General features: G+C 39.4%; 1 protein-coding gene across 1 annotated transcript; it reads right to left on the bottom strand.

The window, feature by feature from the left end:
* Window positions 1-12,000: 12,000 nt before the first annotated feature.
* tob1b (transducer of ERBB2, 1b) lies at window positions 12,001-16,449 on the bottom strand. The gene is made up of 2 exons (XM_052102461.1): window positions 16,232-16,449; window positions 12,001-14,104 (listed from the first exon to the last, which is right to left on the bottom strand). Exon 2 carries the CDS (start codon window positions 13,955-13,957, stop codon window positions 12,983-12,985), a length of 975 nt encoding a protein of 324 aa, XP_051958421.1. The 5' UTR covers window positions 13,958-14,104; window positions 16,232-16,449; the 3' UTR covers window positions 12,001-12,982.
* Between the last annotated feature and the right edge of the window lie 448 nt (window positions 16,450-16,897).

Here is a 16,897-nt window from a genome sequence, read left to right as displayed (position 1 = left end):
GGCCATGCACTTCCCTAGAGCTTGGGCTGCAGCTTTGGTAGCGCGAAGGGCGAGGTCTGTCGCGCCAGTAGATCAGTAACAGCCTCTGGGTGCCTGCCTTTCTCATCCCACTCCGAAGAAGGTCTGCTTGTAGGATCTGTAAAACGGCCATTGAGTGCAGAGCAGATGCGGCTTGGCCGGCGGCGGAATAGGCGCGGCCAACATAGGCGGAAGTCGCTCTGCAGGCCTTAGACGGGAGCACAGGCTTGGAACGCCATCTCGCGGAGGGCGGACAAAGGTGTGCTGCTACCGAGTCCTCGACCAGGGGATGGAGGAGTAGCCTCTTCAGTGGCGCCGTCCACCGACGCAGAGAGGTGGAGACGTGTGAACGGGTCCTGGCTGAAAACGGAGCGTTCCACGACTTTGCAAGCTCCGTATGTAATTCCGGCAGGAAGGGAGCGACCCGGCCGCGGGTGTAGAGCGCCGATGGCTTTGAAGAAAGCAGCCGTCGAGTCTGTTGGGTGCCTGCTCAGGGGCGGTGACCACTCGAGCCCGAGGCGGTCGACGGCCTGTGTGAGGAGGCGTGTTAACTCCCTTCGACTCCGGCGCGGTCCTGCTGGATTCCTGGGCTGAGGAGGAGGCTTGGGAGCCTGTCCACTCCTCGCTGTCCGAAGCCATGATGGAACAGCAGCCCTTATCCTCCGCCGTCATCCGAGATGGCAGCAGTGCGGCCGCCGGCGGCAACTGCGCGTCCCGGGGCGGGGAGGGTGAAAGCGATGCTCGAGGGAGAGGCTCCGGCGAGGCAGTCGCTTCAACCACAGTTTCCGGCAGCCTTTGTGAGCGGCGCTTCTTCCTGCGCGGCTGAGGGTAAGGCGGCGCGGCGGTTTCTGCTTTGATCGCTCGAGTCGAGCCCGCGAGGGTCGACATCGGTAGCTCCTCGCAGAAATCGCGATCCGCCCTCAGTGAGGGCGAGCTCTGCGTGCCCCAGTCCCAGGCAGAGAGCGCAGATGATGTGGCGGTCTCCTGTGCTGAGAAGGGCGCGACATGAGGCGCAAGTGGAGCGAGGCATCTTGAAAAAGACGCTCGTACTCTTTTGTGAATAGTTCTTGAGAACTAGCTTGCTTAATAAAAGGATACGTCGTCGGATGGCGTAGCTCGCAGGATGGCTGAAGGTGGCTGAGACGGCCGGCTTCTTCTAGCGCTGTCCACGCTTGCTAGATGCCCCTCAAACGGCGACGCGGCTTCCAGGTCAGCGATGCGGAGAGCTTCGCTGAAGAGATGAAAATCAGGGTTCCAGCCTACTGAACTACGCTTATATGCACTCTAGTCACGCCCTTTTGGCGGGCTTTGATGCAGTGAGCGCCGGACGCCTCTCATTGGATGCGAGTTCGCCCAAGCTCGTCTATAGGCTGCAGCAGTTGCCGCAGAGCAACCTATGAGCTCGCTAGCTAGCCCGCTCAAGGTCTGCAGCTGCCGCACTGCGTTGACAATGGATACAAAAATTAAGGATAATTTTTTGGCTTCAATATCTCAGAAAAGATGAATCTTTCCCGTAGCGTAAGCTAGCTTACGCAATACGAGAGAACCTCTCGTAAGAGAACTCCACTCCTGAAGAAGAGACACATCCAAGCTAGACTGAAGTTTGCCAAGGACAACCTAGAGAAAAACTATGCATACTGGAAACATGTCCTTTGGTCAGATGAGACAAAACTAGAGATCTTTGGCCATAGAGATGTTGCCTATGTTTGGAGAAAGAAGGGACAGTGAAACATGGCGGTGGGAGTATAATGCTGAGGGGATGTTTCAGTGTGTCTGGAACTGGGAATCAGGGTCGAAGGAATCATGAAAAAGGAAGACCACGAGAAGATTTTGAAAGACAACCTCAGGCAACCAGCAACAAAACTTGGTTTGGGTCGACATTTCATCTTCCAGAATGATAACGACCCAAAGCATACCTCACTTCTGGTGAAGAACTACCTCCAAATGAGCAAAGTGAACCTCCTTGACTGGCCTACTCAAAGCCCAGACTTGAATCCCATAGAAAATCTGTGGGCCACACTGAAGACTAGAGTCCACGCCAGAAGACCAACAAATCTGGAGGAGCTTGAGAGATTTACTAAGGATGAATGGGCTGCAACTCCTCAGGAGAAATGGCTAAAACTTGTTGAGAACTACAACAAACGACTAAGGCTGTTATCAAGCAAAAGGGATAAAATATTGACTATTAACATCAGAGGTCCAATAATTTTGACCTGTAGATTTTTTTATTCTTGGTTATAATTTTGTTTCTATTTGTATTATTAACACTCTAAGTTGCCTAAATAAACTATTATGTTTAGAAACGCTATGTTGAAAAACATCTTTGCTCCATTAAACAGCACTTGGGAATTATTTGAAGAATAACTAAATATTTCATAGGGGGATAATAATTTTGTCTTCAACTAATAAATATATATATATATATATAGAAAGAGAGAGAGAGAGAGAGAGAGAGAGAGAGAGAGAGAGAGAGAGAGAGAGAGAGAGAGTGAGAATGTACACAGTATTTAACAAAGTAAAACCAAAACATTTCCAAGTACCCACTAGGGTGTACTGTACCCCTGGCTGGGAATCACTGCTCTAGTGTACTAAGTTAATGTCTACTACACTCAAGTTTATAGTTCATTTCCCCATTCTCAACACCTTAATACATTTTCCTTCCTCTGAGCTGAAGGAAAAGAAAGACATCATGGAGATAGGAATCATTAATCTTGAGTGAGAGAAGCTTTCTCACGTATAAAAAAGGCCCCTTTAGAAAGGTTTCCAGCGTGGTTACAATTATTATGTGTGTTCATTTCTAAATAGTCCTTCTGTGACCTTAGGCATCCTTTTGGCTGATCGCTGGACCAAGCTGTGAGTTGAAGTATGTGCTTGCTATTCGCTGAATCTTTGTTGAAGCTGAGCAGTTCTGACCACCAAAAAGACTTGAATGGCGAGTACTGAATAGCAACGCTTAGCTGGTAATTCATCCTTCTTGAGCTGCTGCCAGGTATTCAGCTAGAGTTCTCACACACCCAAGGACACCCTGGGAGCAAATGGGAAAAACACCTAAAACACAGGGAGACAATTAGCAACATATGCATGCACTTGAGTGTTGTTTTTAAGGTCCATTTTATAGTCAGTTTAAAAGGGAAAAGCAGGGATCATTCAACACTTTTTGTTTTTTGCTCATTTATTAAGGACAAATTTAACCAAAAAATTTGAAGTATCAGTACAAAACAAGTCAGTAGTCATTACTAGTGTTACATTCATACAGACAGGAAAATTGCAGATGTTTTGCAATATTGCTTCCAAATCAGGTCAGTAACATTAAAACAGTAAACATTTTGAAGTAGAAACAACTGTTATAACAATGTATGATTTGATTTACTGTAAATAAAATAATGGCCCTAAAACCAACTATTTTCACTCACTAAAAACTTTTTAAAAGAAAATATTGCAATAATAATTTCTTATGTCGGTTGTTGTTACTAAACTGTACATTACATAACTTGTGCATATCTCTTATTGTGAGTGCAGTTTGCATTAAGTTATTACCAACTTACAGTTATTGAGCATTACAATTAGCCACTCACCCCTACATCCATATATGGTAAATGGAAAAATATTATGAAAAAAAATGGAAAAAACTCAATTTCCAAGAGGGTTGATGGTTGAAATGAACTGCATTTTGAGCTCCAGAACTTCCCATAAAGATTTAATCATTTTTATAAATAATGTTGTGACTATGTTAAAAGCTCATAAATTCACTCTTGAATTTGTTGCAAAAAAAGGAATGTAATGAAAGAACAGTGATTTCAACACAAAGTGCTTGTTTATGTAAAATGATCTCACATTGCAAGGCCATATTATGACCACATAGACCAATCATTTGACCCAACAGTTGCTTGAAGGCCTCCTCTGGCTTTCTCCAAATATCGGTAACAGAGTGAATGTGTTGTGATTTCTCCACCTTTTGTGTTTACTTACACAAGGTTATGCATCATTGTATGTTGGTCTTGGATACAATCAGTTAAATGGTGTTATAAATATGTATAATAGAAAAAGACACAGTTTTTTTTTTAATACGTTCAGAAAGGTACTGATTAATTTATGATGTTATTCAGTTGTGATATTTTGTACCTATCCCTGTCAATTTGCTTTGACTTGTGACAATTTGTTCCTTTTATCTAGATTACATTTGGCATTTACTGACATTATTTTTTAAGGTTTTCCCATTAATTCATCAATAATTTTGCAATATTTGTGAATGACACACTTGCTTTGATTTCATTACTTAAATAAATTTTTACTTTCCATTTCCACTACTTCTAACCCATGTGAATCCTTGCTGTGTCAAATTCTGGCATGTACTATTGCTTTTGTATATGATTACAGACCTGTGTTAATCAGCTAAATCCCTGGGAACGCTGGAATTATCAGTTTGAAAATACCTCTTCTTCCCTCCTCTATTTCCTGTTGAAACTTCCAACTGGATGTTGGGGTGGAACATATCGAAGGGCTCATCCTTGTATTTTTAAAAAGTACAATTTTGGCAATGAAAACTTTAAAAAATAAGTTCATAAGTTAGTTCAACAAAACTTGATAAGTCTGCATAACTTTAAAAATGAGGATGAGTCAATTAAAGGGATAGTTCACCCAAATCATTCAAATCATTTTCTCATCATTTACCCACCCTTGTGCCATCCCAGATGTGTATGAAGAGATTCAGAAGAGATATGATAGGTGTGGTTGAGAAACGGATCAATATTTAAATTATTTTTACTATAAATTCTCCTCCCTGCCCACCTACATATACATACTTATTACCAAATTATTAGCATGCATGTTAGCTCAACTCATAGAGCGTTTAACTTTGGACTTTGAGAACCATGGTTCAAAACCAAACAATAACCAGAAATGATAGAGATATAGAAGCGACACAGATTGACATGGTTGGTTCATAAAATTGCATTTCTGTATTTTAAAACACTATTGGATAAGGTTAGGTGTTGGCTAATGTGAAGAATGTCTGTTTTGTTAAATTATCATTTCTCTTTTCAGACACTATTGGTTAAGGGTAAAGTTTTTGGTTAGGTAGGTACATTTTAATGAAACCTCAATCTAAAATTCACTTAAGAACCTTGTCTGATTACAACCTCATTTCACTCGGGGTTGGCGCCTGCTGGACATTTTACATGAAAAGTGCAGCCAAACGTGTTATGATGCACATCATTTCAGATTTACAAAAAAATTGCAATGCTCACATAAATTTACCAGGCGTAAATGATGAGAGAAATTTCCTTTTTTGGATGAACTATCCCTTTAATCATTTAATTCTCCAGTTGAAAATACAATTTGAAAAAACAAAAAGACAATTAGCTTAAGTTAAGCTGAGAGAACAAAAACATTTTTACAGTATGAACCATGATTTTCTACTTGCTATTAGCTGCAGGATAGTAGTATGGGTGGGGAAATTCTCATTCTCGAGAACATTTTATTGGTCAAAAACAAGCAAACAAAATAAGTCAATGATATTTTATATTTTCTCAGACAAGAAAGACTGTAAATTATAATTCATAATTTACTCACCATCATATCATTTCAAACTTGTTTGACTTTCTTTCTTATGTGGAACAGAAAAGGAAAATTAAAATAAATATCCATCGCAAGACTTATAGTTTGGGTTGTTTTCAAATCCTATCGTATGCCATTGTATCGAATAGATTGTGATATTCATATTCTGCATAAAAAAAGTCATATTTGTTTTCGAAAGTCAAGGGGTTAATAAATAATGAAATTTTTTTATTTTTTAAGTGAACTTTTCCTTTATTCATATACTGTATTTGCTAAAAGTTCATTAATTGCTGACTTTAGGAGTACACTAGCACGAAGATGACCTCAAAATGAACACACAAAACTCCATTTGTAATTTCAATGTGTCTTTAAAAACTCTTTATAATCTAATTCAATGTTATGAAGCTGGAACTTTTTTCTTTAGAGTAGAAATTCATCAGCCAAATTATGTGAGAAAAGTTTACTATCTTGGTCTAGAATTTTCTCCTTGTTCACTCACACATTGAAATAACTAGATATTTTTTTACTTGTACAACTTACGATATTTCAAGTGTAAGTGATAGATGCTTTTACTCTTTAAGGAGAAGTCACAAGAGCCATGGATTTTTCCACCCTAATATGACCTTTATTGAAAATCATAGAGCACAACAGTGAGCCCTTCTCTTTCTCTGGTACTGAATAATTTAGACTGGGGTGAATTCCTTTGAGTGCTGCACTGATTTACTTACCACGCTGGGTTCTACTATGACACTGCAGTTGCATTAGACCACATTAAGATGAGGTTTCACAAGCTACCTCCAAGAAACACAGTCAAAACATAACCTTGAGGCTAATACAAGTCAAAATGTTTAGGCAAATACTTTCAATGCACCATTCTTAGCAGGTGATTGTGTTGCCTTTGAAATGTGTCAAGACATTATATACAGTGTGGTTGTGTCCCAGGTTAAAGTGGTAGATGGTTTCCTTTACATCACAAGCCACCAGTCTGGCATTCCTTTGCTTTGAATCAGAGTGGAATTCCTAAGGCCTGACGTATGGGATGTTTAGGTGGGTGTGAACACCTGTGCAGACATTAAAGTTCATTGGCCTCTTCCCTAGGCCTCTGAGCTCAAACCAATTTATCAACACCAAACAAAGTTCTCACGACGTCATATGGGTAGGCTTAACGTAGAATTGGGGGAGACGAGGGGCACACATCATCCCCAATGATGTGAAGCATCCCTCCCAATCATGCAGATTTCCTTGTGTATATCTTTTAACAATACTGAAAATAATTTCATATGAGATACCTTGCAATTGTGTGGCTCTGAGTCTGTCATATTGAGACAAAAAATTGAAGTCCCCCCTCCTTTGAACGAGTTGGAATTGCCCAACTAGATGGCAGTGTCACGTGGTACCTGTTACTTTTCTCAGCGCTTGCCTTGATGCATGAACTCACAGTCGTTTATTATTACTGGATAAGGATTTTTAAAAATGCTTTTATAGATAATGCTGAGACAGATTTCCATTCACAGGTATGAATCCTTGCAATTATTTTTTTTAATTAAAAATAACTAAAATGTCTCCAAAAGGATATATAGCGTTCTTAGATTTAAATGCTTATGCATGGGGGATTCGGTTTTCAGAGCGTCAAGCGCCCCCTGCAGGAATAAAACTCACAAGATTGTCAGTGGCTGACAACGTGCAATTTCATGAAAAATTAACCCTAATATTTTTTCTGAATGTTTGATATGATACAGTGTATAAATATTTAAGAGAATACATTAAGGATGAAGTGATTATACTGTTTTACTATTAACCGCAATTAATAATATCATGATTAATTTAACCATAAGAAAGTTGAATCATTTGAATGATCATTTGTTCATGTGTTTAGGTTACAAACTGGTAATTACAAGGGTATTATGCTATAAATGTGGTTTATGAGGACATTTTTAGTGTCCCCATAATTCAAATCGCTTAAAAACATACTATGTTTTTTTATTGAAAATGCAAAAAGTAAGGGAATTTAATCTATAATTCGTACAGTATAAAAATAATTATGCCTATGGAGAGTCCTCATAAGGATAGCCATTCCAACGTGTGTGTGTGTGTGTGTGTGCGTGTGTGTGTGTCAGATTTCTTATTTTAGGGCTTCCCTTAGCGTCCACATATCCCCCAGAAATGCATCCAATTAGACATTTAGACAATTGTTATATGGTATGCATTTTTTGCATCAGTGCTGCTGCATAATAAGAAAATGTGCAAATTATTGTAAAACCAGTTAACCGCAAATTGTTTTCTCAGCCGGTAATCTCACCGTCAAAGAACTCATACCGCAGCATGGGGACAGAATCTCTGGCTTCTCCAGATGGGGCAGGGTTTCTTTAAAACTAGAAAAGGGGACATCAATTCCACTCACTGTTAAGGTTAGGGAAAGGGTTAGGGTCTCCCTATATCTTTACTGGCTGTTTGGAGCTCCCAACACATTTTGGTGCTCTGCCTGACTCTATTGTAAATGCCTTACTGCAACCATGATTTGTCCTTTTTTATGAACGAGGGACCAGTTGAATTTTGAATATGTACTTTTGTGGAAATCAACAGAATGCTACAAATGCTGTTGATTGAGCTTAACTTGTATTGAACCTGGAACATTCCTTTAATGTAGGGTTATCAGATTCCTGCTTGTGGAAAGTGCAACAGCCCCCTCCCAGAAAAAATGTAATTGACGTATCCTTACCTAGGCGCAGACAATGCGAAGTAGAGGCTGCATCTGCATCTGTAACTGTTGCCACCTTGTACTTTTCGCTGGCAGCAATTTTTCTCAGTGTGCGCTTATCTTTCAAGAGTTAATCATAAAATACAGAGCAGTCCAGTCCAAAATTAAGACATATGAAAAGCATTGCCTTCATTAATTTTACAATGAATCAAGATTTACCTGGTGTTAATTAATGAGAACACACTCCACAGATGCAGATCATAAAACAAACTCCACGATCTTGGCTAAGACTCCAAAGTTGATGGTCTTGCTCTCCAGCTCTGTCCATCTCTCAGACATGGCCATCTTGTTCATGTTCCACTCTGTGATGCGACGAGTGACAATGTTTTCACGCAAGCTCACGAGCGTGGGTTCATCAATCAAACTGAGAGCGGGGATTCTGGAGTAGATGTGTTCGAGGCTGCTCTGAATGTCTTTCCACTCTGGGATGTCTCTCAGTAGGGCCCACTCAAGTTTTTCTGTGTTCTCCAATGAGCGGCTCTAATCCACTGAAGCTGAATAATGTTTCAAAAGAAATCATTGACCAAATAATAAAGAAAAACGTGCCCAACATAGACGGGAACTCCTTCAATACTGTTTAAAAAGCATCCCAGGGTGACACCTCAAGAAGTTGGTTGAGAAAATGTCGAGTACATGTCTGCAAATTCTAGGTAAAGTGTGACTACTTTGAAGATACTAAAATATAACACAGTTTTGATTTATTTTGGCTTTTGTTTAGTCACAACATAATTCCCATAGTTCCATTTATGCTATTCCATAGTTCTGATTACTTTGATGTAATTATTTATGATTAATATGAACAAATTAATGGGAAGAAATTGACATTAAAAAATATTTCAGCAACAAATGGTGGTTCAGATTGTTCCCGGAAGACAAAAGACCAATCCCATTGTTGATTTATCTTGCAGCCCATGCACAGTAAGTGTTGGCAAAAAGGCGGCAAACTGTTGTGTTAGATTAGAACAATTAGACTGCTAGCGCAAGCTAGCTCCTCTAAATATCACTTAAAGATAATATAGAATAAAATTAGCCTTCAGGTTCAAAGCTAGCTATGTTTGGGTTCACTATTGATAGTAACACAGCTAGTTATAATCATTGATTAAACGTAAGTACGACACAAAGCCATCATTAATAAAGAAATATTCTTAGCTAAACTATCATTATAATATGAATTAATAGCATACCTGTAACAAAATATTTGCTGCAAACGTTGAGTTAGAAATTATCTCCTCAGTCCAGTCAGCTTTGTTGATAAAATCCTATTAAAGACGTTTTTGTTATTGGGATTTAGAAAAGCAAACAGCGAGGCACAACATTTCATTGAACTTAGCCAGACAGTTTAAAGGTAACAGCTAACATTTTGAGGACTGTAGGTCGGCTAACTAAAGGTTTGTTTTCCTATTCTCACTGGTGCAACACCGGTCACCAGTGAGAATGCAGTTTTAGATTTATGAGTAAAATAAGGTCTGTGGTTAAAATTGCTTGAAGCTTTCACCTTTTGTTCTAGAACATAACATTCCCACATTTCTTGTTCAATCGTGTATTTTAAAAGCTACTGTTTTTTTTAAATACATGTTGCCATCACAATGTTAATTAAGCACAACATCTACCATGGGAATGTGAGCTACGTGCTTTACAAAATGGACGACTGTTGTAATCCTTGTAACTGTGTGTAATATATGTTCTAGAAAAAAACATAATTGCCCCTTCAAGTATTTTTCACCACAGACCTTATTTTATTCACAATTTTAAAATCACCATTCTACAAAACCATAAAAACCCAAGACAATTCCAGAAGGAACCCATGCCAATTAGCCTTTGGGGTTCACCTACAAATTGACATTATAACTGATCAGCTCCGTAGAAATCTTAATAGATTGACTTGTCTACAAGAAATCTAGTACTACCCAGATGTTCCTCACTTTCAGCTGTTCTTGACACAGATACCATTCATTTCTACTGAGGGTCTTTAACTTCACACAGCTAAGGGTGCAGCTCTACCTAAATCTTTTGAAATGAAAGCACCTTTGACAGTGACAATAATACTCCTATACACAATATGTCTTTTTACATGTATGCAGTCTACAATGTAATGTATAAAAGCACATTTACTTGTAATGTGCTGACCTTGGTGAGGAACTTTCACTGCGGGTACAGTCTAACTCAGTAAGATCTACAGCATGGTGGGAAAGATCCCTATTTTAGTATGACTTGGCACTGCCTTCAAAATGATCCTGAACAAGTCTGACATTTTCCAAAATACAACAGACTATTTTCTTTCATCAATGGTGCTAACATGTCCTACTCCACAGGAACCCAGGCTTGGAACTTCTCCAGATAATAACAAATGTTTATCAGGTCTGGCAAAGAATGGCTAATGGGTTGCAGTTGGAGTTGATGCTTTTCCACGTCTGGTGACTGGAGGGCTAACATTATGCCTAATATCTTTTTGATCTTTTTAGCACGAAAGAAAGTCATATGGGTGAACTATTACTTTAAAGTGCTACAAAAATAATTATGCCAAAACATACCACAGTCACAGTCGACCACAGATAAGCAAGCAGATGGTGCTATAGCTGCATCCACGCTAGCATCAGCGAAGTCTCAAACTGCAGTATTAAAAATAAGCAAGCACACATTGTAAATGACATGACCACGGTAATCTCAGCTCTCCCCAGACCGCTCTCACTGAGGCTTTGCACTTCAGCTGCAAAAACAAAATGCACATTTGAAGCTTAAATGTTGCGCTACTAGTGCAGTATATCCACAACAGCAATAAGATTCTCACAGCAAGTGGTGAGGTGCAATGCAAAAAGAGGGAACACGATATGGGACTGCTAATGCAAACATGAAATGCACAAGAATGAACGAACAGTTTACAGTTCACATCTTTAAGAATTTATCATATAAAAGCCATGCTTCTCTGAAGAAATGTCACCTGATAATTAGTTTTAGTTATTACATAGGGACACAGGAAATTAATGAGACAATGAATCAGTGTAAGCTCCTATTCATCTTTTAAAGGTCACCTACACCGCATCCTACTGAAACCCGCCATTCACATCCTTCGTTTTGCTCTGCTATGTTTGGAATGTGCTAAAAGCTCCTTAGCACAAAATAGAAAGTTTTATTATAAGACAAAAGGTCAAATTTCAGCTTTTCAAACAAAAATCATCTCAAGCCATTCTAATGTCTTCAGCGATTTAACTTCCATTCACATTGAGGCCTAGAATGGAGAAGATTCTGCTGGACCAACATTTCACTTCATGATTTGAGTCCATGGCAGGCTGACCTTTAAAGATACTAACAAGTTCATATTTAAGTAATCAGAAGATCTAAAACAAGTGTTTTTGGAGTACCTCACATAATTTTGTAGCCTCTTCAGAAGCCATTTTGTGATTCTTTCCTACTGAAGTATTGGGATCATGGCAACATCAGACCAAAACAGTGAGGAACGGTGCTCAAATATTAGATTCCATTCAATAAAATATTACTATTAACTATAGTAACATGGCTTAACAGCAGGCAGCTTCCAAAGACCTCAGGTGTAGCATCTGTTGTAGGTCACCATAAAACATCACTACCATTTTTCACAAAGATATAATTAGTAAAAGTAGCTTAAAGATGAAATGCTCACTGACACAACACTGAAAAATAAACACCAAGAGTTCATTCTTTTTTTTTTATTGAAAAAGGCCAGGGTGCAAATGTCAAATAAAAAAATGAATAAAATAAGCATATATTTCAAGCATTTTAATACAAACTCAATATAAACTATTTCAGTCCCTCTTGACATGTAAGACACGGACTCAAAATACTTTGTTATACCATATTTGATCAAGTATTGCACAATGTAGGTACAAAATTATATACGATTACATTGCCCATAATATAGCAAAAATCTGTTCAACTCTTTAACAGAAAATACAACTTTGTTTCAAAAGCAAATATTCCTACACTGAAATTCCAACACTAAGGAATATTCTGTACACAATCTTTAGAATTTATCTATTTTAAAGATGAATTTAGCAATTCTTAAAAAAAAAAAAAAAAAATATATAGCTTCTGCAGCCATCACAGATCACTGGAGTAGTAAAAAGATATAAATGCAATACCATGTTGTAGAAACAATATATATATACTCTGATATCTTACAAACTCTGTACTCAATTAAATTATACAATTAGAAAAAAAGACCACGTAACCCCAGATATATGCATTAGTGCCAATTTCTAAAAACATCAGCCATGTTTTACTAACTTTAAAATACTGTAAGAGGCCAGAACTTGAAGCTTCCAAGTTGTTGTTGGTTTTTTTTTTTTCCAAGGTTTTAGAATTTTTCTTCTTTTTCTCAAAAGATAGTAAAAAAAAAAATTTTTTTTTGCTTTATTGGCAAAAAAGGGAAAAGAAAACCGTGATGCATGTTGATTGAATGCAACCAAGCTCAGACACATCTGTAACAAGCTTTTAGTACGGACTCAAGGGGGCAGAGAAACAGACTGCGGAGAAAATAACACCCTTGGACACATGCGCTTGTGTCTAATAGAGATATTTGTTTCCACATCCACAGTTCCTTGAACTAATAAAGTATTTGAGCTAATGTGTGTATTTGCCGTTCATTTTCCTTTTGCCAATAATAATTTTTCAACATTAGTTAGCCATTACTGGCTGGAACTGCTGGTTCGAATACTGCATGTTGCTGAGACTGAAGTTTAAGCCATCAATGAGGGACTTGTCATTGATGCTCCCGTAGGCTGTGAACACATCGTAGGCATTGTTATACTGCAGAGGGCTGAGGCTTAGGGGGTTCTCACTTCCAAATATGGTGCTGGAGCTCCCTTGGCTCTGGACGTTGGGAAACACAAACTCCTTGGCGTTGGGAGAAAGTGCTGAGGCCTTCTGCTGCTGGCTTCCAAGGCCAAAACTGTACAGAGAATGCATGGAGTTGGAGATGGCTTTCTGCTTAAGTAAGCTGTTCACATTCAGTCCCAGGTTGGTGGGAGAGGTGCGTGCAACTTTGCCACCATTGCGGCCACCATTCTTCATCTTGGTGGAGCCGAACTTGGTGGCGGCAAATGAGGCTGTAGTGAAGGTTAAAGGCTGAGCGGAGCGTGGCATGAAAGAGGGGCTGACCGCTGCAGACTGGCCAAATGGAGGGGACGGGGAACTGGACTCTGAGGAGCCACCTACAGGGTCGCTGATTGGCATAAAGACCTGAGCCTCGGGGTTAAAACTGTTTCTGATCTCCTTGTCCAGCTCCGAACCATTCTCATTGTTATCGTCCACATATAGCACCTTGACTGGTCCCTTTTCCCCAATTTGGTAAGACACCTCAAAGGGGTCGATCCAAACGCTGAGGTCCTGAGGCAAGTTATTGCGGACATCCTCAATGTCTAGCCCACTCTCTTTGGCTGCTTCCTCCACTAAAGGGTCCACCTTCTCGCCAATGTGTATACACCTGAACCCAGATCCTTTGAATGGCTTGTCGGGGTACCAGTGTCCTTCATATTTCTTCTTCAACTGTCTCTCCAGCTCCTCACCAAATATGTTAACTCGTCGTCGTGGGAGTTTGTTATACAGATAAGAAATTATAAAGTTGAGCGCTACTTGGATTTCAAGTTGCATAGCTGTTTCGCCGTCGCAAAGTGCCGTTAAGAGCTACTTTAGTTCAGAGTTGCAAAAACCTCCAAGGCAGTAGTGATCAGTGGGGACTAACAAAAGTCTTGGTAGATTAGAAAATGTTTGACATTCCACAGGATAGTCTTCTCACTCCTAGAAGGGGGAGAAAGAAACAAGGTATTCAGCCATGTATGATAGTATATAATAAACCATGACATCCCTTCTGAGCCAACATATGTGAACATAACTGCTAAGCACTTCAAATCAAATGAGGGCAAGAGAAACAACTGGCAACTAAAACATTTGCCAAAAAATTATAACAGAAATAAAACCTAATCTGCTCGGTTTAAAATAATATTCTGGGTTCAATACAAGTGAAGCTCAATCGATAGCATTTGTGGCTGATTACCAGAAGAAAAGAAAAAACCAAAACAAAACACTTTACTACTCATCCCTCGTTTTCATGGTGTATAAAGTACACACACACACACACACACACACACACACACACACACACACACACACACACACACACACACACACACACACACACACACACACACACACACACACACACACACACACACACACACACACACACACACACACACGGTTTGAAGGCAGAAATTTTAAACTTATAATTTTATAAAAGCACTTACATTAATTCTCCTGTTTAAACTCAGGTATTATTTGAGCTGCAAAGTTGATTAAACAGTCGTTTTTAGGTCGTTGTGGCAATTGTAGCACTGGATATAACTTTAATTATTGAAGTTTAACTGATTATAGTTAAACTTTAAATCAGTTTAAATCTTCCTCATCTACTATGGGGGTTGGTACAAGCTCTGGTGAAAATGTTATGGAGTCGTTTCACTTATCACGGTCTAAAGCACTCGGTGTTTTGAAACGCGGAAATAAACGATTGCACGGTAAACTTCGACAGCGGTGAATGGGAGATCACAGCAAATGTTATTTTCACTTAACCAAAAAAAAAAAAAAATCCACCATTAAATTTGAATGACTTTCCAGAAGAGAGAAAAAAATAGCGAGTGATGATTAACGACAGTCAGATGGGAGATGTCAAATTTACTGTCACTCTCCCGGCAGTTGTAATAGAAACCCCGATAGCTGTGTAAATTATTATTTTTAACTAAATCCAGGATAATATAACAAAGCATCAGGTTATAAATTTACACTCAATATTTAATTTTATAATAAATAAAAAATGTCGAGATTTACGCTGATAAATGAGGAAACGCGTCATCACAGTCTGTGAAAAGGTCTATTCCGTCAACTGTTGCATAAAACGCCTTTATGTAAATATATAGGGCGTTTGAACACAATGCGACACATTGAAACGATATTGCGCAACAGATCGTCGATCAGACTGTCATGCCAGACCAGATTAGAACAACAAGATTTTCTCATTTTTTATTTGGTTCAATATTTTATACGTTCAAATATAATCAATCCGTTTGACAACGTCGCTCGGAACCTCGATACTACATCAAAGGACACCCACAGCAAGCAAACACCATTATAGCCAAAAATTGAGAAGTTTTTTCCTAATAAACTGTAGCGAGCCCTTTCTGTTGTTTCTGACAGAAACAAACATTGACAGCGTCCCCAATGAACACCCAGTGAGCATCAAACGTTGTGATCGAGAGCGCTCACGAAGCCCAAAAGGTGCAGATAGGCAGCTCGCTGGGTTGAGACAACCATTATTATTTATGCCCCCCTTTAAAATATAAATATGGCATGGGAACATTCTGGACGCCCAGGCACTCGTGATAAACGCACACCGTTTAAATGTTTACAAAAACTGTAAACATGGGGGCTCAATCTCTCTGGAAATCCGCCATACATGTTGCCAAACCCCTAGCAAAATAAATGACTGAACTTTGACACAGTAAACGGTTTGAGGTTCTCCTCATATGTGCCTGTCATATGGTCAACAGAGCATAAAACTGGCCGGACAGTTCGGTCATTTCCGTAAAATAACCACACGACAGCGTTAACACACCGGAGAGAAGCAGCTCACATGACTGCGATGTTTAATGAAGCCTGGAGAATAGTGTTACTGGATAAAACCCAATAACAATACAACGAAATCAAGCAGAAAGCGATCATTTATGGTGTGCTTTGCCACTCGGGCATCAAATCTCAGCTACTTCAGGCAATCTTAAAACAATATTCAATCCTTTACGACACAACGCACGAAAGGTGTCATATATAAACGTTCAATGCCAAAAAAATAAATAAAATAAATCGCCAGATACTTACATTAAACGACTTCACCGTGTGTTTTCTCCTGGCTGGCTTGACAACAACCTTACGCAAACATTCCTAGCAAACAGTTGTCTGATAATTTCAGTTAAGCTGCATCAGTATGTTTACTTGTTTGCTCTTCGGGGGTTTTATGTTAATTTTTCTTCAGGAGTATATCGTCAGGCAAACCGACTCCCCACTGTGCCCGGGAGTTTTTTTTACAACTCTGCCCTTTAAACTCCTCACTGAATCTGCTTTATAGCGCTCCTCCGCCACGGACATGATGGGGCGGTGATGCGGTTTTCAGAGGTCAAAACCCCAGCGACGCTTACGATTGGTCCAATGCGCTTTCGTCATGTATTTGCCTCCAAAGCCTCCATGCTGATTGGCTCTGCACTACTGTCAATAATAAGATAGGGTTCCGCCCCTGACAGTTGCTCGACCAATAAGCGAAAAGTGCACTCCTAGCTGGCGTTCCTAGCTGTACATTAACTGTCTTCCTCTCACACGTATGCATTTAACCATAATAATAAGATACTGCCGTCTTTATTGTGGTATTTTGATTGGTTGAGACACCTCATAATAGTGTGCTGTTTACATATGTTCATATGTGAATACGTTGCAGTTGTATGAGGTCGAATAAAATGTTATAAGTATCGAACGTCTCTATTACTTTCTGAA

The sequence above is a fragment of the Xyrauchen texanus genome, chromosome 33 (genome assembly GCF_025860055.1).
Source record: "Xyrauchen texanus isolate HMW12.3.18 chromosome 33, RBS_HiC_50CHRs, whole genome shotgun sequence".
NCBI classification, from domain to species: domain Eukaryota; kingdom Metazoa; phylum Chordata; class Actinopteri; order Cypriniformes; family Catostomidae; genus Xyrauchen; species Xyrauchen texanus.
This window is presented reverse-complemented; position numbering and strand designations above follow the sequence as displayed.

Bases quoted from the DNA above. Each gene is read 5' to 3' on its own strand.
- tob1b (XM_052102461.1), bottom strand. From the start codon at position 13,957: ATGCAACTTGAAATCCAAGTAGCGCTCAACTTTATAATTTCTTATCTG.